Below are 23,839 nucleotides of genomic sequence, written 5' to 3'. Positions count from 1 at the left end.
CGCCGTTCGTTCTAAACGAGCCGTGACGAATCCAGTAACGCTGTCATCAACAAACCCATCGACGCCGCTCGCACAACCGCACTCCACTCTACGCCCGCCGCAGCGCCTCCACAGCCTCATCAACATCTACACCGTGTCAGCGTGCACAACCTACCCCACATTACCAAGTATCACGCACCCTTGAACCCCTCATCCGCGCCCTCCCCGCCCCCAACCCACGCGCCCATCTTCTCTCTCACAAAGTGCTTGAAATCCCACTCCTGGGGCTCTAACCGCTCCGGCCCGGCGATCCAGACGTACACCTCGGCGTCGACTTCTACTTCTGCCCCGATTTCTGAGTCTTCTGCGAGTCCTTGCGCCGCGCCGCCCTTGTCTCCCCCCTGATCCTGATCACCCCCGTTCGCTGCAACACCGTCCCCCTCCACCCCGCCCCCCTCAACCCTGACGCGCACAACCCGCCTCACATACTCCCCCCCCTCGAACACATCCAACCGCCACACATCCCCCTCGCTCAACCCTTCCACCAACACCCCCCTCACCTCGCCCCCCTCCGCAGGCACAATAGCAGGGTAATCCGCGCCCCGCACGCGGCGCCGCTGGTAGCCGTGGAGTACCGCGGGGCGGGTGGTTAGGAGCGCCGCGTGGGTCGGTGTTGGCGGGGTGGGGGAGCCCCAGATTACGCGGTGCAGGACGGGCGGGGCGATGAGGGTGCCGTAGAAGAAGGCGGTGTGGGCCATTGCGTGAGGGAGCAGTGCGGTGGAGGGGCGCGTTGGGTGTACGGGGTGTGCGGCGCGGTGCGCGGTGGCAGCGAGTGGTGGGGCACTGTCGGCATGGCATGGCGGTACGAGGTGCGATGCAGATAAGGCCGATAAGGTTAGGGTTGCGGGAGCTAATGCAGGCCGGCCGATCGCTGCTGGGTCGGGCTGGGCTGGGCTAGGGAGCGACTGGACGCGGCGGACGGGCGCGGAACGCAGATTCTCCTTTTCTCGCGTCTGGCGGCGTCGCGTCCGCCGTCTTCTGCAGCCCGTGTTCGCTACTGAGGTGTCGTTGCCAGCCCTCGGACACTTACGCCGCCGCCTCGCCTCGCCTCCGCTGCCAGCCCTCGCACGGTTATCATGTTCGGGCTCAACGCCGTCGTCACGCACATCGCGCCGCTGTTCATCGCGACCAGCCCCGTGACCAGCTATGCGGACCAGATCTACTCGATCCACAAGACGCGCAGCTCGGCCGGCTTCTCGCTGGACATTCCGTTGATCATGCTGGTCGCCAGCATCCTGAAGTGCGCCGCTTTGTCCCTCGCACCCCCCCCCCCCCCCCCTTCTCTAACACTCACCAGGATCTTCTACTGGTTCGGCGCGCACTTCAGCACCTCGCTGCTGGTGCAGGCCCTGCTCACCATCGCCGTGCAAGTCCTGCTGCTGCACGTCGCGCTGACGCACCGCCCCAACCCGGCCCTCGCACACACGCCCTTCGCGCTCGCCCGCGCGCCCGCGCCCCGCCGCCGCCCCTACGACTTCTGGCAGTGGCGCGCCCCGCGCCCCTACTGGGCCTTCGTGACCTACCTCGCCGCGGCGCTGCTGGCACTGCACCTCGTGCTGTCCCCGACGCGCTGGTTCCTGCCGTACACCGACTTGCTCGGCGCGATCGCGCTCGCCACCGAGGCCACGCTGCCACTACCCCAGCTCCTCGCCAACTGGCAGCGGCGCGGCTGCAAGGGCTTCCGGCCCTCGGTGATTGCGAACTGGGTGCTGGGCGACAGCTTCAAGATGTGGTTTTTCTTCGCCAGCGAGGCCGGGGCCGTGCCCTGGGCGTTCAAGGCCTGTGGCGTGTTTCAGGCTGCGTGTGATGCCGGGCTCGCGGTGCAGTATTTGGTGTGGGGCGATGGGCCCGAGGGGGTGGCGTGGGATGGGGAGAAGGAGGTTAGGAGTCCGCCGCCGGATAGGGCGGATTTCGGGGGCGACGTTGGGGGTGCGGGCGTGGGCGGGGTGGTGGAGTTGGGCGCGGTACCGGCGTATGAGAGGAGGTAGGGCGGGCGTGGAGGGCGGGAGTCGTGTGCCGTGGGGATGCGGGGGCGGAGAAATCAATGCAGGATTCGCACAACGAGGAGGTTCCATCGCCGTCACGCAACGCGCCAGTCGATTGCAACAATCAATATACCCTAACTCCCCACCCCCTAGATACCCTCTCAACCCATCACCCCCCAGCCCGCGGCAGCACACCCCCCAACCCCAATTCCCCCACCACCGCCACAAACTCCGCCGGATACCCAACCCGCAGCCCCCCCTCCCCGATCCACAGCCCCGCCGCATCCATCCCAACACGCGTTCCATCTAGCAACACTCCCTGCAGCACCCCCGCGGCTGGGGACAGGAGTACGTTGTCTATGACCGCGTCGCCTGTGGAGAGGAGGGTGTATGTGTATACGCGGCCGGGCGTGGTGCCTGAGGCGATGAGCGCTGGCGCTGGGGTGCTGTCTGGCGCCAGTGGGGGAAGTGGGAGGCTGGAAGTGAGCAGCGCTGGGGAGTCTGGTACGAGCGGGATCAGCGGCGCGCTGGGCGCGGGCAGCGAGGGCGCGAGCAGCGAGGCCGACGAAGCCGCGGGTCCGAGATTCAACGCCGTGACCTGCGCCGCCGTAACACCCTGCGCGAGCCACGGGAGCCCGCCCGCGCCCGCGCCCGTGACTGGTGCTGGTGCTAGTACTGATGACGACGCAACCGGGAGCGCGAGCACCGAGACCGCGGGCGCAGGCTCGGCCGTGTACAGGCGCGGCGGCGTCAGCCAGGGCAGCGCGGACGACACTGGCGCTGCGCCGGCTACGGGTGCTGCGGATACCAGTGGTGACGCGAGTGCGAGCACCGAGACCGGGGGTGGTGTGTAGAGGTTCGGGGGCGTGAGCCAGGGCAGCGCGGAGGATGAGGGGGTTGGGGCGGGTGCGGGGATGGGTGCTGTGGGTACTGCGGGTGCTGTGAGCACTCCAGGCACTGCGGGCGCGGGTAGAGAGACTACAGGCACTACAGGCACCACAGGCACCACAGGCACCACAGGCACTATAGGCACCACGGGCACCACAGGCACCACAGGCACCACAGACACCACAGACACTACGGGCGCTGCAGCGAGCCCGCCGGGAAACGACAGCGCGGTTGCCGCAAGTGGAAGCAGGCTCTCAGTGGGTTGGGATCCAGGACTCGGCGTGCTGGAGAGCAGGGCTGGCGGCGCGGTGGTGCTCGGGCTTAAGATGCTCTGGGGCGGTGGGAGATTCACAGCCGCGCCGGTGAGGACTGGCGTCAGCTGCTGGCTGCTACTTTGGCTGGGGCCGGCCGGGACTGGTGAAAGGCTCAGAGATGGCGCGTTAATGAGCGGCAGTGCGACAGCGGTTGGGAGGGCACTTGCTGGTGGTATCGCGAACGCTGGTGATGTAAGAGCTGATGGTACTGGCACTACTGGTAGTACTGGTAGTGCTGGTACTGCTGATATTGCCGGGAGGCCAACCGGTAGGGCGCTCAAGGAATTGAACAAGTCTGATGCTGATACCCTTGCTGTTGAAGGGGCTGGATTGTTGATTGTTGGCGCGAGGAGAGTGCTTGTCAACGGTATCGGTACAAGAGCTGATGGTGCGGACCCGACTGGCAGTGCTGGAAGACCAAAAGCTAGGGCGTTGAAGAAACCAATTGAGTTTGATGCTGATACATCCACAGCTGAAGGGGCTAGTGTGTTCACGACAAGCGTGGCAAGAGTGCTTGCCAATGGTATCGATACCTTGGCCACTGATGGTGGAAGAGCTGGTGGTGCTGACACTACTGGCAGCGGTGACACCACTGGCACCACTGACACCGTTGGCAATGCTTGTAGTGCTGGGAGACCAAATCCTTGCGCATTGAAGGAACCAATTGAGTCTAATGCTGATACTTCCACCGCTGAAGGAGCCGGTGTATTGATCGATGGTGCGGAGATAGTACTTGTCAGTGGTACTGATACCCTGGTTGCTGATGATGCAAGAGCGGGTGATGATACCACTGGCAGTGCCGGCAGTGCTGGTAGACTGATTACCGGCACGGGGAGAGTGCTTGTTACTGGTGCTGGCACCACTGACACCACGGGAAGTACCGGTAGTACTGGTTGACCCAACATGAGGGCGTTGAAGGAACCAAGCGGGTCTGATGACCCCAAGGCGACTGCTGAAGGAGCTGGTACAGTCGTTGCCGGCGCGGGGAGAGCATTTGCCAATGTTGTCTTAGCCGCTGATGATACAGAAGCTGGGGCTGCTGGCACCGCTGACACCACCGATACTACCGGCACTGGCACCACTGGCACTGACACTACTGGAACTACCGGCAGTGCTGGTAGACCAAAACCTAGGGCGTTGAACGTCCCGAACGAGTCCGATGACTCCGCTAGTGCATTCGTTGACGAAGTAGTCGACCGTGTTGAACCCACCAGAGAAGTCGACGGTGGACGAGATGATATCGAGGCGCTGGAGACGGCAGGAACAGTAGGTAGTATCTGGGTAGATAGTATCTGCGCAGCCAACACAGCCGCAGCAGTCGAAGACGCCGTCGAGATAATAGAAGACAACGACGATGTGCGCGATGCAGCAATCATCTCGATGACTGATAAGATCTGCAAGTTCGCCGACGAGGTCGAGGCAACTGGCTGCGGTACAGACAGCGCAGCAATCTGCACCTTCGCTGACGAGGTCGAAGCAACTGACGGCGGTACTACAGCCAGAGCAGCAACGGGCGGCGGGCTCCCATAGTTGGAGTTCAGAAACACCACCGACCGGCTACTCGCGCCACACGCCTGCAGCGCGTTCCCAGAGCATGCCGTCTGACAGCCGCTGTCAGGCACGGTAGCTGTAACAAAATTCAAAGCGTTGCCGCATCTGCACGCGTAGCCGAGCGTGATACCCGCGTAGCGGTAGTTGGAGCAGTACGCAGTACACGCGGCCCACGTCATCCCCGCCATCGACGTGTAAAATCCATCGGTCAACAAGTACGGAGGCACACTGCCTGGCACCGCGGGCAGCGGATCTGGATAGCAGCCTGCGTATGTATACCCCGGCACCGACGAGTTATTCGGCGGCTACAAAGCACGTCAGCCTGTCCCGGGATGCAGCACGCAGCAATCACAGACAGCAAGAATACGTACGCAGAACAAGAGCGGCGTCTCGTTGGCCGTCGGTTCGCGGACGCAGCCTGCTACCTAGACACACCTGAACGTACTGTGATTATTCCCAAGGATGCCCTGCGTACAGGCTCGCTACCCGATACCCGTCTGATGGGATTCCAGTCATCATCGCGCTCGAGAAGGCTTGTCGGACGGCTGGACGCAGGTGGGGTCAGCCCGAGCAGACACACAGCGGCTGTGCTGAGTAACCTCAGCAGCAGAGGACAACGATTAGATCGACGCAGCGACAGCCTCATTTCGTGACGTCGCGATGAGATTGTGCACGCGCAAGAGAGGGTCTGGAAGAGGAGGTGGAGCTCCAAGACTTGAGTAGGGGTTGGTTTGTAGCATGTTTTGTTGTGGAATGCACACTGGCGGCCAGGAATTGGACCGCATTCCGAGGCGAGCAGCGAGAGTACGTTTGGGGTGTATCATCAGGAACCGGACCGATTCTCACGACTCACGAGGCAGAAATGGCAGTTTAGGTAGACCATATTGGCAGGCGTGCAGGTACGGTCTAGGCCGAAGCTGATCTGTCGCGCAGCTTCTGGATTCTTTGCAGACATAGAGTAGTAAATATTAAGCCCTTGTTATACGAGGGGACCGCCGCTCGCTTGACCCAAGGTTGATGTTTCTTTGCGGTATGGTTCCAGACTGCTTCAGTGTGCCCTCGACCTGCAGCTAGATCAACACGACTGGAGTGTGCATTGTGTAGGGCCGGATTGTTGGCGGATTGAACCAGATGGATGAAAGGGCTGACCTCAGGTGCTTCTGTGTTGCCGTACTGATGGCTCATCAGCATAGGTGACGATGTACTGATGAAGTTTGGAGATGAGGTGTTGGAAGTGTCTTTGTGCCAAGGATAGACGAGATTTCAGTCGGCAAGATATCATCTCAATGCCTGCTAGATCTGATGAGATGCCATAGCCAATGGCGCATATCACGGGAGGGCGTGACTGTAGCATGTCAGAGGCAGTGTCGATGAAGGTGTTGCATTTGGACGAGGATGTCGGCGAAGAGGGTCAAACAGTTCCTTGACCCGGTACGTCTGTTTTGCATGCTCTGTGTCCAAACCATGGGACTTCGAGTATAGCTTGATCTCTGGTCTACAGCTTTCACGGCGAAGGGAAAGAGAGTAACAGGGCTGACTAAGCTCGTCGGCCAATGAGAGAAAGGTGCAAACCCGCGGCTTCTCGCCACGCCGGGACTCCAATTTCATTCTGTGCAACCACGATACATACACAAATTCGCTGTCATCTACCAAAATGACCCCATAATAACATGTGTACGCCAAGATTCCCCGCGAGCAGGCACGGCTCCTGCTTACACCAGCTGCTCAAGTCGAAATCTTCGCTCCTGCCTAATCAGAGACAAGCTCGCGCAACGGCCGCCAAGGATCCAAACAACATTACGAAATTTTCTGTAAAAACGTAATGGAAGGAAATTTAGAGCTCCACGCAAAAGCGCCTGTGGCCTAACCCCGCCTTCATTGGACAAAGCCATCTTCCGTCGGGGAGGTCCGCGGTCCACAGCGACATGACTCGACGCAGGGACCCCTATGAAAACCTCGGAAAAGATCATACTGCTTGGAGACTGCTGCGATTGAGTCTCGTAGAAAATGATTGAATGACTTTGTCTCTTACCTCAATTTGAATCTATGTTTTGATAGAGTTTGGTCGACTACACCTCTCAGCGCCCGTATATACTTCACCGCCCAGGTCTTGCACCATGCTGTCTACGACGCCGCCTCCGGCAGACACAATTGCGTCCGGCATGGCTGCTCCAGCGACTGTCGAACTCAAGCCCCATGGCGCGGCGAATCTCAGCCAGGCAGAGTCTCTGCGGTACAGCAGCGACGACGACTCTGAGTATCCCGAAGGGGGAGCCACGGCGTGGTCAGTGGTGCTCGGTGCATTCTGTGCCATGGTGCCCTCCATGGGCCTGCTCAATACCGTTGGTGTTCTGCAAGCCTGGGTATCCGAGAACCAGCTTCATGGGTACTCTGAGTCGACCATTGGCTGGATTTTCAGTGCATATTGTTTCTTCTTGTACATTGGCGGTGCGCAGGTTGGTGAGTAGATCGACTAATATCAACTTCAAGTATCAGCGCTGACATGTACCTGTAGGACCAATCTTTGATGCCCACGACATTCGATACCTGATTGTACCGGGTAGTATCGGCATTGTTGCAGCCATAATGTGTATGAGCGTGTCGACTGGTAGGTATCTCAGGACGCAGGACGAACGATCAAGCTAATCCGCTTCTTAGAGTACTATCAATTGCTGTTGTCTTTTGGCGTTCTCGGCGGGTCTTCCGCCTGCCTGCTGTTTACACCTGCAGTGTCTGCCGTCGGCCACTGGTTCTACAAGCGTCGAGCTCTTGCGATTGGTATTGCCTGTACAGCCGGGGGCGTGGGAGGCGTCGTTTTCCCGCTGCTGATCCTCTATCTCGCACCCATCATCGGCTTCCCGTGGACAATGCGCATCGTCGGATTTGTCTGTCTCTTCATGTGCATCATCGCTTGCCTCCTGCTTAAGAAAAGACTGCCACATAACGAGCACGCGGGTGCTTCCATCGACCTCGCAGCGCTCAAGGACCCCAAGTACGCTCTGACCACACTTGCGGTGTTCCTTATTGAGTTTTCCGTTTTCGTCCCGTATTCTTTCATCTCCCTGTACGCCATTCACTCTGGCGTGGACCAACAAAAGGCCTATCTCATCAGCGCCCTTCTCAATGTCGGCGCCATTCCAGGACGTGCACTGCCTGGTTATGTCGCAGACCGCTTCGGCACATTCAACACCATGCTCGCCACATCACTGACATGCGCCACGCTCATCTTTGCCTTGTGGCTCACAGCCGCACGGAACGAGGCAGCTATCACTGCTTTCGCCATCGTCTTCGGTTTTTGGTCTGGCACCGGTATATCTTTGACCCCTGTCTGTGTGGGCGCAGTCTGCAAGATTGAGGACTACGGCAAGAGGAACGGAACGACCTTTTCGATCGCGAGTTTCGCGGCTCTTATCGGCATTCCCGCGGCCGGTGCTGTACTCGAAGCCGGCGGAGGAAATTACACAGGCTTGATTGTGTTCGCTGGCGGCTTGTATCTTGCAGCTTTTGCAGTCTTCCTGGTCACAAGGATTGTGGGTTGGGGCAGCAACTGGAGAACAATATGCTAGAGGCATTCGTTGGCGCAAACGTCTGAAGAGGGAATAGTCATGCCCGGGTATTGTCAGCTTAGGCTAGATAAAGCGCAAAGCAGCAATACTTTCGTGATAACCCACTCCCCGCTGCCAATTTTCTCCAATAGCAGAGAAACCCCGACCCGAGTCGACAGCACCCTTGCTGAGGATTTCACAAGCAGCTAGCAAACTACGCACGAACACCCTTCGTCTCTTTAGAGGGCATCGCGTCAGAACTTGGCGTTAGATCCGTGTTCGTCAAAGATGAGAGCAAATGGCCTAGCCTCCCCGCATTTAGGATCCTCGGAGCATTTTAGGGATTCTGCCGCGTCATCGTGGCCAAGACTAGCATCGTACAATACAATAATTAATTTACCTCTGAGGTTGTCCGCGGAAGCTGCATAAAACGCAGGCATTGAATTAGTCACAGCAAGTACAGGCAACTAGCGACGTGCTCTCGCTGCTATGGGTAGAGTCATTGGGATTGAGGCCCGCAGTCACGTCCCCTATATTGTCCTTATCTCTTCCAAAGGCGCGAAAGAAACAGTCTTGGAGCACAGCTACGCTGGTGCAGTCGGAGAGGCTTGGACCGAGTATCTAGCCACGCAGGAGGAGTCTTCGTTCAAGATACCGCATTCGAAGGATATGAAGACATGCCCTGCTGGATGGTTGAGGGCTACGCGACCCTGCTGTCGGAGATTGAAGAGCAGCTGAATGATTAGAACCTCAACGCAGATCTTATAGTCACTCCTGTCGGCGTGGGATCTTTGGCGCACGCGGTGGTACGTTATTGCAAGTTGAATGGTCGACACCCAGACCCTTATAAGTATGGCCATATTTTCCGCATTTCTTCGGTCGATTTACCATACTCTGCACAATGAGCCATGCAAATGTCAAGGAGTTCCTTGTTTCGTTGCTGCTTCTCGTTGAAGTCATCATCAGGGGCAATCCAGCCGTCGGTATCAGTACCAAGATACTCCCGAGCGAGCTCACAGATCTTGTGGTGATCCCGGTATTTTTGGAATTCATGCTGATACCGCTCAATCTCACCCTTGCTGAACTCGTACGGGCAGTCGCCGGTAAACCCAGCTTCTTTCCATACGTCTGCTATGGCAATCAGGCAAACTCGAAGAGGTACAATGCCCTCTTCCCACGCTTCTCCGCAACGAAGGAAGAGTTGTCGAGAAAGGGGAGGAAGGCGGATAGATTTGAAGACATTTTTGTTCTTGAAACCGCTGGCAGCCTCATAAGCTTTGCCTTTCATTGCTTGTTTGTGTTTGAACCTTAGAACTGCTTGATCATCGTCGTCCATTTCGTCGATGTTCTCCGGAAGCGTTGGTATCTCAGGTCCAAGCTCGTAGTCCTCACCAATGGTTATGAGTTCAGGGAAGCGAACTTGATAGAACAAAGGCGAGATCACGATCGATTGCCAATCGATAATTGAGACGATTTGGGTAGGCTCCTTCTCAGAAACGTAAATGTTTCCCATGTGTAGGTCGGTATACCACAAGGTCGGCCACGGCAAGCGTCCAGGAAGAGTGTCTGTGTCCATCTTGAGAAAGACCTCTTTGGCCGTGTTCAAGGTGGAGATCTGTTCCTCAACAGAGCCTTGTGGTGGCCCATAGAGTACAACTTTGGGGTTTTGTTCGATGCGTGCAATCTCACGGTTGACAAGCGCAATACCAAAAGCAGGAAGAGTGGGCCCTGATAACGTATACACATTAGTTAGGCAAGGGAATTGGTGAGGTCTCACTCACATGGCCCTCGGTCAAAGCGAGCCTGTATAGATTCCGCTTCGTCTTTGCCGAACCATGACCGCTCGCAAGACGTCCTGATGCAGAAAGAGCCAGAGGGGTCTATCTCAGGCGCTAGAGGTTTGTACTTGTCGCCGGCCCTCATTGACTCACGGAGGTAAAGACTTCCGTTTGCTGGGAAAGCAATTGCCGCTAGATCAGCTTCAATCTTGCAAAGGTTTTTGATGAATTCGAAATGACTTAGATCTTCCATCTCTCCCCACTTTTTGACTAGTTGGCAGCCAGCAGCCTTTTCCATTATGATATATTCGGCGCCAACTGGGTTTGAGGAGTCGGCGTTCCATGCTAGGACTTTAGGGACCGGAACTGGGGTGTGATTATGCACTGTTGACGCATCAATCAGCCACAAACTTTTTGATGTGAAACGCGAAGGCCCTACAGTATTGCAGAACGGCTGCTTCAGATGCTGTTAGGTACCTGGACGGGCCAGCAATAGAGAAGGGAAGTTTAGCAACGACCTCCGTACCATCTTCTTTGCTCATTATTAATGCCTTGCTGAAGCCACCTTCGAGCTTCTCGATTGTGCGGACAGGCGATTTGTTACTGCTGACAGAGGCGGCTACAGCGCAGAGTTGGTCCAAATCAAATTCCAGATATCTTTGGTCGCATGATTCCTTCTCTCTGACCAAGAAGCGACCATTTGTGTATTTGAAAAGCTCTTCGCGACTTAGCCTCTCGCCTATAACAGCTTGATTACTCATTCAAACAGGTGACGATCTTACCCCGGCAGAGTATCGAAAGCGTTCTAGATGAGCTGTACGATATCGCATGCTTGCCGCTCCAGAATTTCATACTGAGAGATGGAATAGAAAACAAGGTTGGCATGGTCTGCGTACGGACTTTCTTGTACACGCGTGTCACTCCGATTGGATGGCACGCCAAGCCAGAGAAGAAAGGATGTGTCAGCAGAACAACTTCCAGTACAGAGGACATCTGATTTCCTTTGGTGCGTATTTAACACGCTCAAGTTGTCAGAGTCGGTGACGCGGGTTGTAGTATCGATATTGTCATGACCTGCGACACATCATTGGCGCACGTGAAGGTGACCGAACGCGAGGTCTTAGTGAGATCAGCACAAGGTAGGTACTGATGTAAACAGTGTGGATCAATGGCGTGGCACTTTTGAGTTGTCAATCAGCTGGGAGTGCACGCTGTAAGAAGATCGCGGCGAAGGAAGAGATATGTACTACGCCTGAGAACCGCCGGCTAGTCACCGAGGTAATTCGGCAACTCATCGGCGGTTCAGGCGCACTTTTCGGCTAGCTACAGTATCAGTCATAATACACACAGCCTCCTGCGACTAAACTGTAGCTGTACGTCACCCCTGCTTACAAATCATCCTCAAGGGGACTCAGACCTTGCGCGGTACCAATCCTTTGCTCAAAAAAGAACTTCAGCCTCTCTACATTCTCGCGATCAGCCATCCACGTTGCCCACTCTGCTGCACGCGTGTTAGGCTGCTCAAGGATTGGCTCGATACCCTCCTCCACCACCGACAGATCGCTCCTAATGCTCCACCCACGACCCGCCTGTTGCTCGTCGCTGAGCAGGAAGTTGTGCAGCAGCTTAGCACCCTCGGGATGTGGTGCGTCTTTTAAGATAGCGCCTGTCTGCGCCCAGGTCACAAAGGTGCCTTCGGTGGGCAGCACTTTGCTGTAGCCTGACAGGGGCTGGAAGAAGTGGCCCGCAGTAAAGGTGGCTACGCTGCTGCTGTTTGCTGCGTTGAGGAGAGTCTGTGGTGTGGCGGTACCACGGACCCAGCGAGGATTGTTCGCAAGCAGCGCGTCGAACCATTCAAGACCAAAAGCAGGATCTTTCAGGCTGTGCAAATGTTAGGAGTGTAGTACATTAAATGCGAGATCCAGCTTACAGAAGATCAAACTGCCAGAGGACCGCGTCATCGTCGTTAGGATAGGTAAGGACCAGCTTATCCTTGAACTCAGGCCTGGTCAAGTCGTTGTAAGACGTTGGTACTGTCTCAGTCTTGTTGGTATTACTTTGAATAGACCAACCAAGGACAAAGAGACCTGTATACGCAGCATCTTGGTCCTTAAAGACAGGGTAGACCTTATCAAAGTCTTTAGGTGCGTAGTTAAGTAAGGCACCTTCTGCTTTCCAGCGTGGAAAGTCGTGGACTGTCTGCAAGATAACACTGTCAACATAGACATTCTTAGCAGCAAGCTGTACGTCAAGGTTGGTGTCGTGGTATTTTGACAGATCAACAGTAACGTTTAGGGTAATGTTAGGAAAGCGCGCTTCAAATGCCTGCTTCAAGAAGTCCTGCTGATTCTTCTCGTCACCACCATGCCAGAGGGTGACGACACCACCCTCAGCCAGCGCAGCCTGATAGATCTCATCAAGACTGCGAGTCTCTTGTTCGTATGTCCCATTAGATGTCTGTCCTTGGGCGCGAGTCAGGGTTGGTCCCGTAAGAAGTGCCAGGGTAAGAAGGGTGGAGCGCATGATTTCGATCTGCTGTATTGAGTGTTTGTGCAATGATGATAATGAAGTGGTTGATGATATTTACGATTGTTGATTTGAAGACTTCTTATATAGAGAGGCTGTACATCAATGATTGATCCTTGTACATCAATGATTTATTGTTGTACATCAACGATTCATCATCTCATTAGTGGTTTACCCGGCTCGGTCCGTGGCCAAGCTGCCGAACTACGCTATACTGGGCTGTTCTTGCGATCACTTTGTAAAGGAACTCAGTAGAAGAGCTACTGAGCAATGATTGATGTCGTTGTGCTACTTGATTCAAAGGTATACTGCTTTGATCTTGTGCAGGTGGAAGCGATTAAAAATGGTAACTAAATTAGCCCTCCTCCTTCTACGATTGTTGAGGACGGACTGACAAAGAGTGCCGACCTACTATTACTGCCGCACTTCCTTAGAAATCCAAAGCGTGTTTCGAATTGACTAAAATGATCACCGGGGCCGCCAACAAGTGTCTCGTCCGTGTCTTACGAATGCTGGTGGAGCAATACTCCAGATCAGCGATCATGTGACTTCTTGGCAATTACCAACCACCAGCGGAATCACGCCGCCTGCTGAACGTGCGGAAGAACAACATCAGAGCCGCTGTACCAAAAGAATTGGTTCACCGGGAGGAACTGCTATGGCCAGCTGAATAGCGAGTAGCTTGCGACGACACGTTGCAGCACGACAGAGAGGCACGGCACATCGCACAAAGCTAGAAGAACGACGCGTAAGATACTTTGGAATAGTTCCATACCGTAATCACACACGTAGTGCAACCCCTTAGATAGTAAATTCCCTTAGATAGTACTTTCCCTTGGATAGTACATCCCCTTGCATTGCAAGTGGATAGTACATCCCCTTGTTTAGTACATCCCCCTAACTAAGTCTCTAATTTTCACAACTTATCTAGCCCGTGCTCATCACACCCTTCTTTGACTTATTACGTAGTAGATTACGTACCTGCGAGTAAGTTACTCAAAGGGAGCATGCCAGAAGAGTGAATCTATCGGTAAGAAGACATAGTTAAGTTCCTCTAAGATAGCAGAAGAGAGAGGGAGAGAGAGAGAGAGAGAGAGAGAGAGAGAGAGAGAGAGAGAGAGAGAAAGATATAGGAGAATAGTAAGAGTAATTGATAGTTATAGACCTACTCTCTAGACAATTATATAGTTAAACTTCTCCTATTTCTTTCCCCTTACGTGCTATTATATATTCTCGTTCTTATCTTATAATCCGATTCAGTACACTCCCGCTATCCCACAACGCCCTCGAGACTAAGCTCTTAGCAAGATCCTACTTAGTCCACCTAGGTTTTATACGTGCGAGTCTGTGCTATTGTAGTGCACTGTAGTGTTGCAAGACAGTGTTTGTGAGTATTGGCCGAGTCCCATTGGTAGCTCGTGAGGTACTTAAATCAGATTGTATCTATACACATTACAGCAGCCCAAATCCAAGATAGCCAAGTAGAGTCATCTCCAAGACTAGTATGATATCCACATCGAGCTTCACTCATACCTATAGCAGTAGTCCCCTCCTGAGATGTCGACAATGTCTCTGATTGGCTTGCCCCTCGCTAGGAAGCCCATATCAATGACATAGTCGAGCGTGGCGGCGGTGCCTGATCCATCGTTGAAGAGAGCATCTGTCCCGGCAATGGCTGATTCTGCATTAACACGTGTGTCAGGATCACCAGACTGCCAGTCAGCATAGATCTTGTCTACAAAACCATGGTGCAACCAAAACGTAGGGTCAGATGGACTAGCCCAGAAATCCCACATATCCGGACCAGCCGAGTAGTGACCACCGCCGTGGACACCTATGTCGTTGTTGCCGTCGACACCAGAGGCATCGAGTTCAGTTACCATGTTGATGAAGTCTGGAGCTGAGATGATGTTGTCGATCTTAGAAGTTGAGTACGAAGCCCTTGCGATGGCATTGTTCAGGTCTCTGGTCAAGCAGTGTGGGTAGTGACCCAAAGGATCCTCGAGAACTGGAAGGTTGCCAAAGTCCGTAATCTGAGGAAAGACTTGGAAAGATAGAGTGAGATTAGCAAAAGGACCGGTTACCACACAGCCTCCTCCATCGCCGTTTTCTAGCGTTGTTGTGGTTCCTGGAATAATTGCAGCAGTACGATTCGCGTCGAAGATCCCATTGCCGCCGAGCGATGTCTCACTGCCGTCAAAGATCGGTGAACTAGCAAGATCACTGGCCCACTTTGTCCAGTCAACATACGGAAGAGCATACTGATAGCCGCACTCAGTACGTAGAGCATTTTCGAAGATGTAAATAAACTCGCGGTGAAAAGTGGGAAAAACCCCATTTGTGTGCACGTTGAGAGTGCGATTAATGTGCGTTGCAATGAAGTCGTCGTAGTTACTTCGAGACCCCGGTGCAAGGCCTTCAGGAATACGCGATGGGAGCTCCATAAGACACTGAACGCTGCTAATGAAAGCCAGGCGTTCTTCAGAAGAGATGTCCCCCCTAAGACATTATCAGTGAAACGTTGCAAGCACAAGATCCAGAGGGGGAACAAACCACTCTCGTCGTATCAGGCGAACCTCGTCGGTGCAGGACGCGGGCTCCGCATCTTGCCGCAAACTCAAACCTGATAGCCCTGCTGGTGCAGCCTGGGTGACACCGGCTATGAGTATCCAGCTCTTCACAATCATACTTGGAATATGGACCATGGTGCTTGAATCGTCAAGGTCTCTTGGATTGGGTACAACGGCGAGTTTGGAGTTGGTTGAGTCGAGGCAAAACGATTGTGATGAAGTTTAACACTGTGGCATCCCCTTCATTATATATATAGTAACTGTTCTAGCAATTGACGAAGAGAAGGCTGATGGTCCGATTATTGCGGGATGGCTCGGATGCCAATACGAGAGTTCATAAGTTGATTATAATTAGTCTTAGCTGCGTTGTGCTTGGCATGGATGCTAATATTATTGAAGTGACGCTGTGACTTATCCCAGGACTATTGTAGCACGTTTTGGAGCTCAATTGGGCAGAGAATGCATTAAACTACTGCTAGACAGCTATTTATTTAAGTGGATCAATAATTAGAGGAATTGCAAAGCGTCGTCATGAGTGACTATACAGGTTTAAACATTAAGAAAGGCCGCCATGTATAGCAAAACATGGTATTAGGCGCCATTGATGTGTAGTGATCAAAGATAACCGTTAGGTTTATAGTCGCTAGGTTCTTCTGTTCTGTACTAGATCCCTTTCGTGGTCCTTGCTGGCCTCAACTGGAATAGGTTCATTTTGGGTCGTGTTTGTCTCAGTGAGACCTGTGAGACTGTTTATTGATTTTGGGATATTGGCAATACAAATTACCGCAGGGCTTGCTCGTCGGGCTTGTTTGTGTGCTGCGGTAAGTATAGGGGCCGTAAGTTTACACTCCGTGTCAAAATGGCAGAGAATGTTGCTCGAACTCAACGGGTTCAGTCTATCAGTGCTTGTTAGTATACGCAATCCTTCCCCCACGTTAATATTGTACACTGTTATATCTATAGATTTAGGCAATTGAGTTCTCTCATCAGCTGGATAGATGTTGTGTACGTAAGTAAAGTATAGAGAGGTCCTAAACTCTATATACCATAGTAGTCCCAGACCTCATGGTCGGGGGCACTGGGCAGGGCGGTATCTGAAGAAGGTATCAGGATGTATTCCGTCTCCAGTTAAGGCTAATCGCTACCTTGCAGCAATAGTTCGGGAGCCAGACTACATACTATGGACGTTCGGCTTTTGCCGCTGAACCGAACAAATCATAAAAAGAGGGTCGGGCCGGGCCGAACCTACAAGGGGGTGCCTGAACGGACGAGCATACGGACTAGATGTTGATCCAATATCAACCAATCAAACCTGTCAAAAGTGGCTACTGCCCTATCAGAAATCCCCGGAAACCTCTGTGGGGCACTTCGTATTCTCGTCCGTTGATGCTACCTCCTTGTACAAGGGGTAGGGATGTGATTGTACGAATAAACTTCGAACTGCAATGGCCGCAAAGTATATCTTGCATATGCATGCTTGAGGGTGTACAGCAGGAAAGAAAGGTAAAGCTGAAAAACTAAGCAGGTTAGTACAGATAGAAACTAATATAAATCAGCTCGTTTTACTATCTTGTTTAGTGGAGAAGATACCACGTGCTCGCAAGGCCTAGCATTCTACTGTTTAGCACCCTGAGTATACCCTAGTGCTACCAAAACCTTATGGAATATGGTCATATCCTCAGTATCTGTAGTACCACCGGATATGCTCCACAGCTTTTCGTAGGTGCCATGATACAATGCAATCTTTGTCAAATACCAAATTTCTGGAGCGCATGCCATGAAACTTCGTGTACTGTTCTCTTCCGTAAATACGTTTAAGTTTGCGTCCCATATGCTCCGCCATCTCCTCAATCCTGTTTCAATACCGTGTGTACTGTTAATCAACGTTAGGCTGGCTCTTGTTGTGGATATTATCGAATGTATAGCTTTTTTCTAGCATTAGCGCCAACATTTTCATGAAACCTGGTCTGAATACACACCGCAGATGATTACAAATAAATCGAACATCGACAAGCCAACAAAGTCCTGTAAGTTCCACTCATCTTCACTAGCGTGCAGAATAATCCTAATGCAAGTAGCAAGAGACATGGTATCTGTCTTGGAAGCATTCGTACCGAATGAAGCTGGTTCCGCTACTATTGATGTGTGGCGATTGAGAGGCATTTTGACTGTCATCTCCCCAACGTTCAGATGCGGAGACGCTCTATAGAAGACTGCCAGCTTACAGTCGACGATGTACGTACAGTAGACTAGTCTTCAATAACGATATCAGCTCCATTAAGCGAATTGAGAGCCATTACTCAGAGTTGCTTACCTTGCCACATTCTCAGTAATATCGAGCGCATAGCCTGTGTTGCCCGCAACAAAGCTCGGATTACGACCATCACCATCGCTATTAGTCAAGCCCAAGGCGCGTAGAGCACGTATCATGTTTGGCAATCGCTCAGATCGCGCTCGGTGCCGGGCTTGATGGCTCGGAGCGTCTAGTTGAAGCATCGTTAGAATGACCGCTGCCTGCAGCATCTCGATCTCCCTTATCCTATACCAGCTACAGATCCAGCAGCTGAATCTTGAAATACGTCGGAGTCAAAGATATATTCTTCGATGATATCAAAGTATTCATCTGCCTCGAAGTGAGAGTCGTTTGGAGCTGCACAAATCGAACACGCCATGAAGATCGCCAAGAGTAGCGTGTCCTGAGCTTCCGTAATATGGAAACTTGGAACTAATATAATCGGTAGATGAGGATGCCAATACTTAAAGTAGGTGTCCACAAATGCCGTGAAATTGTCGATGTTGAAAAGAGTTCGTATCCGATGTGTTTCACGTGTACACATTGCTGTTCCAATATAGGACTCTCGAGAGAAGACGAATCGAGCGACGGCCTCGTCAATCTTTTTAGAGAGACCCTGATGGCAGCCTTCGGTCCGTAGGTGGGCGGTGTGAGGTTCTGAGGTTCGTAATTGCGACTCTGCTGAGCAGGCGGAAGGATGGTCTGATAAGAGCAGCGAGTTTTCGACGGACAAGCATGTCTTTAGTCCAGAAGACAGATCAAAATCACTGCACCTGTGCAGTTCTCGGTACTCTACGATATCATCAGAATAGCCCATGACATCATCCAGAATTCGTTGTATGTCGAATCTCCGTGCATTTTCCACATTAGAAAACTTCAGATGAAAGTTAAGGGAAACTGATCCAGGGCTGGATGCTCTCATATCTCCCGCCAAAGTTGGCTGCGCCTCCACGGCCAGAGGAAGCTCCCGCTTGGGACGCAGACGATTGTAAGTGCACGGGACGCGATTCGCTTCACAAACAAGACATGGCATGTCTCGGTCGCAGGCGAGCTTTGTTCTAGCACAATTATCGCAAGATCGCTTCTTTCTGCCGGCCTGCAATGGTGCAGGCGCTGATTGTCCGGTCTTTAAAGCGCACTGCGTTGTATGACGTCTAGCCACGTCGCTAAAAGATCAGAACCAATATTAGAGGCTTGAGGGGGTTGACTTGCCGTCTTCTAAAACTTTTAGTACAAACTGGACAATCGTACTCAGGGGTATCTTGATCTGTACCGGGGATCTATAAGCGATTGCTTTCACCGCATGGAGTGAGATGTACTGACGTGTTGCCTCATGTCGCCGTAGATGGCTTCTATTGACGTACGAAACTGTACACTTCGAACAAACATGTTCTCTTCGCATTAGTCACTCAGCACAATATAACTGCTGTAAAATAGTGATGACAGATATAAGTATCAGACGCAGATAAGAACGAAGCAGCCCCAGTTCTAGTGACAATCGAGCAATGATGAACTCCTGCTGTGGTATATATCTTTTCCGTCGGGAAGTGTGTTGACAGAGTGAGAATTGGTAGGTCAGGTCTCACATGTGGGCGTTTGCCGACGATGTGGGTTTAATCCGGTTGAGAAATTCTAGTCGGTGGAACTGTAAATTGTCTTGCTATTTTGAGATCTTAGTCGGTCCGCTCGGCTTGGCTTCAGCAACAAGTGCCAGATAGTCGCCCTTGTACCATACTCTAATTGTTCCCAGCCAGAGCTTATAGTGGCTCTGTGCTCCGACAAAGATGTTGGCCCGGCATCGCGTCGTACAAAAGGTGATGTGAAGCTCTCGGACCAAAGTTGCAAAACGCAGGCTACTAGACGTATAAATTAGACTGCATTTACGCCAGATTTTCCAGTACCACCGTCCTCCATCTAAAATCCTTGTCGAGTGCCATTCTCTCCTTCTTTTTCATTCGATATCCACTCCGCTGTACTACATCACGTTTGTAGCTGTGGTCAGTTCGACACTAGTCGCCGCAAATTCATGCTTGGATCTAATAATCCGAAAAGAATGGAGAACCCTGTCTGATACAGGTCGATCGACTTACATTAATGCCGTTCACTGCATGAATCCATTTCTCCAAGAGCGAGTCGCCAGTTTTCGGGTTCTCGGTCTCGCTACGACGATTTTGTTGGCGTTCATTCAAATGAGATCGACCATATTCACTGGGTGGTGAGTACTATAGCAGGTATTGAGCCTATGAGCCGCTATATTTATGTTGTATGACTAGGGCCAATTTCATCCGTGCGTTCACTTGTCGTCCGGGTCACACAGTTGGATTTACGCTCGACCAGATGGCATCGCTACTTTGTAGCTGCTTATAAAGCAGATTTACGGAGTCTTTGCGTCTACAAAGGGGCCCAGCCGCAAGCTCTGAGTGAAACAAGCAATAATGCACAATTATGCTAATGCAGCATCTTACAGATACTGGGGTTTGTGCTGCATTTTGTTGACCGGCCAGATATTTGGAGTTAATCGCTCATATTCAGTGAACGTAGATTAGACTCAAGACACCAAAACGCCCGCAATAGTGAAGATTAGTTTCCATTTTTGCAAGCAGCCTAAGATCGTCGGCTGATCCGCGACCGATATGATACCAACTGATTCAAGAAACAACTTGATTTGATTTGGCACAGCACCATCGCCAATCCACCGCGAGTGTAGCCTAAGCAGTATAGTGACGAGAGTTCTGTGCGAGTTCGCCTTTGTCTTGAACATATCAAGATGACTCGTACTGCCTCCTGAGCCTTCTTGCACGAGTGCAACTTCGTACCTTCACGAGCACATGTACTATGTTAGGAATTTGACGAGTGTTATTAGTGTGCTCTCTTGATATCAGCCGTTGTGAGCTTCCAGAGCGAAGGGCAAGACCAGAAGGATCAAAGAGGGGACAACTCAGCGGCAACGATCCCTACACCTAGTAAAGTCTAGACGTAGCTTCAACATAAACGCTAGTAGGGCATATATAAGCTATCTTTTATCAACCACATATGCGTCTTCAGCTGCACCAGGCTGTGCATCTCGCATGTGCTCGCACATCTAGTCACTGAAATGGACGACTAGTCTTGTCGTGCCAGAATATTGTCCTCAAACCTATGGTCCATCTGAACAGCTAACCTGTGTCTGAATGTTGTGTTGCTCAGGCGGTTTAGATGCCCTGTCAGTCGAAGAAGCTTGGTGGCGACAGCAAGCCCGCTGCGGACTGTCTTTTAATTTGTCCTGCAAATCATCAAACGAGACCCGCCACATTGTGAGGACTAAGTCGATGCCTGTGCTGTTCAGAATCACGTAGGATGCTCTTCAGCAACCCAAACTATCATCCAGTCAGTCTATCTAATTTCCATGCCAGTCGTTCCCCTCTTCGGACTCGGCGTAAGCGAAAGTGAAGGATTATTTTTTTGCTCAAGATCGCTAAGAGGGTTGCAGTACTGTTAGAGAGATCAATGCAAGCGGCAAAAAAGAGTCGTCTCTACAGCTGTTAGGGTTCCCTCTCTGTGCATCCGCTAATGGTGGTGCTTACCTAGTGTCATTTGCAATATGGAAGACGAGATCGTACGAGAGCTAGAAAATCGCAAACAAAGCTTGGAGACGTTGCAACGTCTTATGCTACCCACCATCTTTGGGAACTGATGTGCGCCAGCTGTCATTCAAAGATCGGTGATCCACACAAGCGTCGAGTGCGGAAACTTAACACCCCACAGCCAATCGGCTCATTCAGAGACACGCGTGTTGATTATGCTATGCTCACATGCAACCATGTAGCAGATATGGGCAGGTCTGTTGGTTTGCGATGCCGCATTGAGGTTAAATACCGTGTCGCTTGATGGATGATAGAGATGCGCTGGCGACTGCCGATGCGCTAGGTATTATCCCGGGCACGAGAGAGTCACGAGCGAGGCTGCGCGAATGGTAGTCAATGCTGAGCAGGTTGCATTCATCTTCGTGGTTTGGTGTCGATCTCATCACTTGAAATTGATGGAGAGATTTGATGTTGCAACCCCAGAGTTTCGTCAGTCCTAATCTGGGCTGATTGCCGAGAACCTTCCTTGAGAGATGTAGCGCAAAACATAGGATCATGAGGCACCCGCCTAGTTCCGGAAGGACCCTCAGATAGCGTTGCGGTCATGACAACAAATCCGGCACTAGAGGATCGTCAAAACCGGCCAGAACGCGCTTGCACAGGATTTATATTGCCCATTATCTGTAGGATGTTCGTAAGACAGCTTGGCAAGCCGAAGCATTCACCCAAGATCCACCAAGCTTCACCAAGAAGCCTTGGAATAGCTTGAACACCTGCTTATCGCAGGATATCCTCCGTAATACCCTAGATTTGATCCACTCAGTACCTATCAGATTGAAATGGTGTCGAAGATTGCGTACATCGAGCATTGGCAGTATTTAACAATGGCCGAGTCGCTCTCTCGTTACCAACAACGCCAGTCGCTTCAGCATTCATCCTGATTGCAGGATTCTTTACCAGCACCGATCAACATGCTTAAAAACACTCTTCCCGTCGTTCTTCTTGCCGGTGCGGCTTCAGCTGCTTGCCCTCTGTCGGTCTCAATTGCGGGGTCCACTAGTCACGTTGTCAACGTCCAGATCACCAACACTGGGAGTGAAGCGCTCCAAGTCTTCAAGGGTAACACTGTCTTCAGTGCTCACGCGACCAAGGATCTATTGGTAGCTGATGCAGGTAAGCAAATTTACGATCACTCATACTTGATCTGGCACGCTTACTCACAAAACCCCCAGCTGGCAACGCCCTTCCCTTTGAAGGAGTCTTTGTCAACTACAAGAAGACTGGTCTTGGTGCCGACAATTTCCAGAAAATCTCGGCTGGAGAGACGGTCATAGTAGCCGTCAATGCAGCTAAAAGCTATAAACTCAAGGATGTTAAACACGCCAAAGTGTCCGCCGTGCAGGGTTTCCGTTACGCTACGGGAGAAGAGGTTCCTGTTTCCCTCGAAGGTCTCTCCGTCTGTGCGGATATTACAACCAGCTCAGTCGATGTTACTCCAGACCAGAGTGTTGCAGCTGAGTATGTAATCGCGCCAATAATGTGGCAAAACAAAGTACTTACGAGAGACTCCTAGGCAACACATTTCGCACAAGCGCTCAGAGCCCTCTAACTCTCGCATTCAAAAGCGCGCCATCACCTACTCTTCATGCTCGACGTCCCAAACATCTACCCTGAAAACCAGCGTCTCGGACGCCATTTCCATGGCCGGCGCTGCTTACACCGCTGCTGGTTCTGGCGCCGACTACTTCACCACCTGGTTCAAGTCAACCTCGGTCAAGTCCAAAGTTCAGACCATCTACACCGACGTCAAGAACGTACAGACCACCTCGCCTAAGATCTCTTGCTCTGATACTTACGGGGACTGTTCTGGCGGTGACGCCCTCCTCTATACCGTCCCCAGCGCGAACGTTATCGTTCCGTGCCCAAACAACGGTTTTTGGGATTTCCCAGAGCTTGCATCTGGGTGCGCCAATGACGACTATGACAAGGCGGGTAGTATCTTGCATGAGATGACTCACTTGTACGGTACTGGAGATTATGGATATGGATATGTTGCGGCGCAAAAGCTGAGCGCGACTCAAGCTGCTGCGAATGCCGATACGTACGAGATGTACGCTGAGAGCGTGAGGTTGGGTGGCTGCACCGTTGGTTAGACACAAAGGAGAATTTGACAGTGTGAATTAGAAGTAGTTCTTAACATTTGGTACTGAGTGGTATGAGCTCATGATACGAGACAGCAATCTTCTTTTATGACGAGGCTTCATGTACTCTGATCGGAGTCCAACTGTGAACATGATTTTCAATCGTCGGATTGCGTTTCAAAGCAAGCTGACTTGACAACCCTACCCCTGCAATTGAATTACATCATGCTTAAGAGACTCTCGTGTTGACATTCAGCCATTTCGTAGTTCCACTCCCTCTAAGGGTGTCACCCCCTCCGCAGAACCATGTTCAGTCTCGCGCAGGCAGCGATGACAATAGGTTCTGGTCACACAAGAGCGCTGATAGATTAATGAGTAATCGATGAAGATCGGAATCCGTAGTCTCTGGTCTCACAAGAGCGCTGGTAGATTGATAAGTAATCAATCAAGATCGGAAGCCGTAGTCTCCGGTACCGATGTAGGACTGGCTAACCCAGCACTGGCCTCATCACATATACGAATACGCAAGTTTTGAGCCATGTGCTGTTCAGTATAAAAGATGATTATAGTCCTTCTCACTGATTCTAATTACACAACCGCACAGCATTGTTTTTCACACACCTTACAAGCAGACTCTCTACTCCGA

General features: G+C 52.1%; 10 protein-coding genes across 10 annotated transcripts; 4 read left to right on the top strand and 6 right to left on the bottom strand.

Moving 5' to 3' along the window:
- Positions 1 to 170: 170 nt before the first annotated feature.
- Positions 171 to 737, bottom strand: C7974DRAFT_306053 (uncharacterized protein; the record flags this gene model as incomplete). The annotated part of the gene is made up of 1 exon (XM_046138060.1): positions 171 to 737. The coding sequence occupies one exon, from the start codon at positions 735 to 737 to the stop codon at positions 171 to 173; it is 567 nt and encodes a 188-aa protein (XP_045999757.1).
- Positions 738 to 998: 261 nt separating this feature from the next.
- Positions 999 to 2,110, top strand: C7974DRAFT_448390 (PQ loop repeat protein). Its single transcript, XM_046145667.1, has 2 exons — positions 999 to 1,279; positions 1,337 to 2,110. Exons 1-2 carry the CDS (start codon positions 1,116 to 1,118, stop codon positions 2,025 to 2,027), a joined length of 855 nt encoding a protein of 284 aa, XP_045999756.1. The 5' UTR covers positions 999 to 1,115; the 3' UTR covers positions 2,028 to 2,110.
- Positions 2,111 to 3,006: 896 nt separating this feature from the next.
- Positions 3,007 to 4,435, top strand: C7974DRAFT_387161 (uncharacterized protein). The gene has a single exon (XM_046141141.1). It carries the CDS (start codon positions 3,239 to 3,241, stop codon positions 4,121 to 4,123), a length of 885 nt encoding a protein of 294 aa, XP_045999755.1. The 5' UTR covers positions 3,007 to 3,238; the 3' UTR covers positions 4,124 to 4,435.
- Positions 4,436 to 6,402: 1,967 nt separating this feature from the next.
- C7974DRAFT_387152 (major facilitator superfamily domain-containing protein) lies at positions 6,403 to 8,707 on the top strand. The gene is made up of 3 exons (XM_046141140.1): positions 6,403 to 7,237; positions 7,293 to 7,385; positions 7,436 to 8,707. The coding sequence occupies exons 1-3, from the start codon at positions 6,895 to 6,897 to the stop codon at positions 8,341 to 8,343; spliced, it is 1,344 nt and encodes a 447-aa protein (XP_045999754.1). The 5' UTR covers positions 6,403 to 6,894; the 3' UTR covers positions 8,344 to 8,707.
- A 406-nt stretch (positions 8,708 to 9,113) lies between these two features.
- Positions 9,114 to 11,293, bottom strand: C7974DRAFT_120470 (kinase-like domain-containing protein). Its single transcript, XM_046135143.1, has 3 exons — positions 10,540 to 11,293; positions 10,104 to 10,484; positions 9,114 to 10,050 (listed from the first exon to the last, which is right to left on the bottom strand). Exons 1-3 carry the CDS (start codon positions 10,859 to 10,861, stop codon positions 9,167 to 9,169), a joined length of 1,587 nt encoding a protein of 528 aa, XP_045999753.1. The 5' UTR covers positions 10,862 to 11,293; the 3' UTR covers positions 9,114 to 9,166.
- A 92-nt stretch (positions 11,294 to 11,385) lies between these two features.
- Positions 11,386 to 12,734, bottom strand: C7974DRAFT_387149 (ABC-type Fe3+ transport system). The gene is made up of 2 exons (XM_046141139.1): positions 12,031 to 12,734; positions 11,386 to 11,981 (listed from the first exon to the last, which is right to left on the bottom strand). Exons 1-2 carry the CDS (start codon positions 12,621 to 12,623, stop codon positions 11,489 to 11,491), a joined length of 1,086 nt encoding a protein of 361 aa, XP_045999752.1. The 5' UTR covers positions 12,624 to 12,734; the 3' UTR covers positions 11,386 to 11,488.
- A 1,055-nt stretch (positions 12,735 to 13,789) lies between these two features.
- C7974DRAFT_329331 (uncharacterized protein) lies at positions 13,790 to 15,580 on the bottom strand. The gene is made up of 2 exons (XM_046139056.1): positions 15,180 to 15,580; positions 13,790 to 15,125 (listed from the first exon to the last, which is right to left on the bottom strand). Exons 1-2 carry the CDS (start codon positions 15,329 to 15,331, stop codon positions 14,150 to 14,152), a joined length of 1,128 nt encoding a protein of 375 aa, XP_045999751.1. The 5' UTR covers positions 15,332 to 15,580; the 3' UTR covers positions 13,790 to 14,149.
- A 1,120-nt stretch (positions 15,581 to 16,700) lies between these two features.
- On the bottom strand, positions 16,701 to 17,828 carry C7974DRAFT_120441 (uncharacterized protein). The gene is made up of 3 exons (XM_046135142.1): positions 17,511 to 17,828; positions 17,176 to 17,450; positions 16,701 to 17,121 (listed from the first exon to the last, which is right to left on the bottom strand). Exons 1-3 carry the CDS (start codon positions 17,717 to 17,719, stop codon positions 16,811 to 16,813), a joined length of 795 nt encoding a protein of 264 aa, XP_045999750.1. The 5' UTR covers positions 17,720 to 17,828; the 3' UTR covers positions 16,701 to 16,810.
- On the bottom strand, positions 17,498 to 19,088 carry C7974DRAFT_120422 (uncharacterized protein). Its single transcript, XM_046135141.1, has 3 exons — positions 18,813 to 19,088; positions 18,702 to 18,756; positions 17,498 to 18,655 (listed from the first exon to the last, which is right to left on the bottom strand). The coding sequence occupies exons 1-3, from the start codon at positions 18,889 to 18,891 to the stop codon at positions 17,731 to 17,733; spliced, it is 1,059 nt and encodes a 352-aa protein (XP_045999749.1). The 5' UTR covers positions 18,892 to 19,088; the 3' UTR covers positions 17,498 to 17,730.
- Positions 19,089 to 21,922: 2,834 nt separating this feature from the next.
- On the top strand, positions 21,923 to 23,341 carry C7974DRAFT_120398 (deuterolysin metalloprotease). The gene is made up of 3 exons (XM_046135140.1): positions 21,923 to 22,225; positions 22,285 to 22,570; positions 22,626 to 23,341. The coding sequence occupies exons 1-3, from the start codon at positions 22,024 to 22,026 to the stop codon at positions 23,203 to 23,205; spliced, it is 1,068 nt and encodes a 355-aa protein (XP_045999748.1). The 5' UTR covers positions 21,923 to 22,023; the 3' UTR covers positions 23,206 to 23,341.
- Positions 23,342 to 23,839: the final 498 nt, after the last annotated feature.

Source organism: Boeremia exigua (assembly GCF_020726555.1).
Source record: "Boeremia exigua strain MPI-SDFR-AT-0100 chromosome Unknown C7974scaffold_3, whole genome shotgun sequence".
Classification (NCBI taxonomy): Eukaryota; Fungi; Ascomycota; class Dothideomycetes; order Pleosporales; family Didymellaceae; genus Boeremia; species Boeremia exigua.
This window is presented reverse-complemented; position numbering and strand designations above follow the sequence as displayed.

What these genes read in the sequence shown, in the direction of transcription:
- C7974DRAFT_448390 (XM_046145667.1), top strand. Translation starts at nt 1,116, where the DNA reads ATGTTCGGGCTCAACGCCGTCGTCACGCACATCGCGCCGCTGTTCATC. An exon ending in CTGGTCGCCAGCATCCTGAA is followed by an intron (nt 1,280 to 1,336) that starts GTGCGCCGCTTT and finishes AACACTCACCAG; the next exon opens with GATCTTCTACTGGTTCGGCG.
- C7974DRAFT_387161 (XM_046141141.1), top strand. Translation starts at nt 3,239, where the DNA reads ATGCTCTGGGGCGGTGGGAGATTCACAGCCGCGCCGGTGAGGACTGGC.
- C7974DRAFT_387152 (XM_046141140.1), top strand. Translation starts at nt 6,895, where the DNA reads ATGCTGTCTACGACGCCGCCTCCGGCAGACACAATTGCGTCCGGCATG. An exon ending in CATTGGCGGTGCGCAGGTTG is followed by an intron (nt 7,238 to 7,292) that starts GTGAGTAGATCG and finishes ATGTACCTGTAG; the next exon opens with GACCAATCTTTGATGCCCAC. An exon ending in GTGTATGAGCGTGTCGACTG is followed by an intron (nt 7,386 to 7,435) that starts GTAGGTATCTCA and finishes TCCGCTTCTTAG; the next exon opens with AGTACTATCAATTGCTGTTG.
- C7974DRAFT_120470 (XM_046135143.1), bottom strand. Translation starts at nt 10,861, where the DNA reads ATGAGTAATCAAGCTGTTATAGGCGAGAGGCTAAGTCGCGAAGAGCTT. An exon ending in AGCAGCCGTTCTGCAATACT is followed by an intron (nt 10,485 to 10,539) that starts GTAGGGCCTTCG and finishes ATGCGTCAACAG; the next exon opens with TGCATAATCACACCCCAGTT. An exon ending in TCGCTTTGACCGAGGGCCAT is followed by an intron (nt 10,051 to 10,103) that starts GTGAGTGAGACC and finishes ATACGTTATCAG; the next exon opens with GGCCCACTCTTCCTGCTTTT.
- C7974DRAFT_387149 (XM_046141139.1), bottom strand. Translation starts at nt 12,623, where the DNA reads ATGCGCTCCACCCTTCTTACCCTGGCACTTCTTACGGGACCAACCCTG. An exon ending in CTCTGGCAGTTTGATCTTCT is followed by an intron (nt 11,982 to 12,030) that starts GTAAGCTGGATC and finishes ACATTTGCACAG; the next exon opens with CCTGAAAGATCCTGCTTTTG.
- C7974DRAFT_329331 (XM_046139056.1), bottom strand. Translation starts at nt 15,331, where the DNA reads ATGGTCCATATTCCAAGTATGATTGTGAAGAGCTGGATACTCATAGCC. An exon ending in CGCCTGATACGACGAGAGTG is followed by an intron (nt 15,126 to 15,179) that starts GTTTGTTCCCCC and finishes ATAATGTCTTAG; the next exon opens with GGGGGACATCTCTTCTGAAG.
- C7974DRAFT_120441 (XM_046135142.1), bottom strand. Translation starts at nt 17,719, where the DNA reads ATGCTGCAGGCAGCGGTCATTCTAACGATGCTTCAACTAGACGCTCCG. An exon ending in ATTACTGAGAATGTGGCAAG is followed by an intron (nt 17,451 to 17,510) that starts GTAAGCAACTCT and finishes TCGTTATTGAAG; the next exon opens with ACTAGTCTACTGTACGTACA. An exon ending in TTTATTTGTAATCATCTGCG is followed by an intron (nt 17,122 to 17,175) that starts GTGTGTATTCAG and finishes GCTAGAAAAAAG; the next exon opens with CTATACATTCGATAATATCC.
- C7974DRAFT_120422 (XM_046135141.1), bottom strand. Translation starts at nt 18,891, where the DNA reads ATGCGAAGAGAACATGTTTGTTCGAAGTGTACAGTTTCGTACGTCAAT. An exon ending in ACGGCGACATGAGGCAACAC is followed by an intron (nt 18,757 to 18,812) that starts GTCAGTACATCT and finishes TCCCCGGTACAG; the next exon opens with ATCAAGATACCCCTGAGTAC. An exon ending in ACTAAAAGTTTTAGAAGACG is followed by an intron (nt 18,656 to 18,701) that starts GCAAGTCAACCC and finishes CTGATCTTTTAG; the next exon opens with CGACGTGGCTAGACGTCATA.
- C7974DRAFT_120398 (XM_046135140.1), top strand. Translation starts at nt 22,024, where the DNA reads ATGCTTAAAAACACTCTTCCCGTCGTTCTTCTTGCCGGTGCGGCTTCA. An exon ending in TCTATTGGTAGCTGATGCAG is followed by an intron (nt 22,226 to 22,284) that starts GTAAGCAAATTT and finishes CAAAACCCCCAG; the next exon opens with CTGGCAACGCCCTTCCCTTT. An exon ending in GACCAGAGTGTTGCAGCTGA is followed by an intron (nt 22,571 to 22,625) that starts GTATGTAATCGC and finishes AGAGACTCCTAG; the next exon opens with GCAACACATTTCGCACAAGC.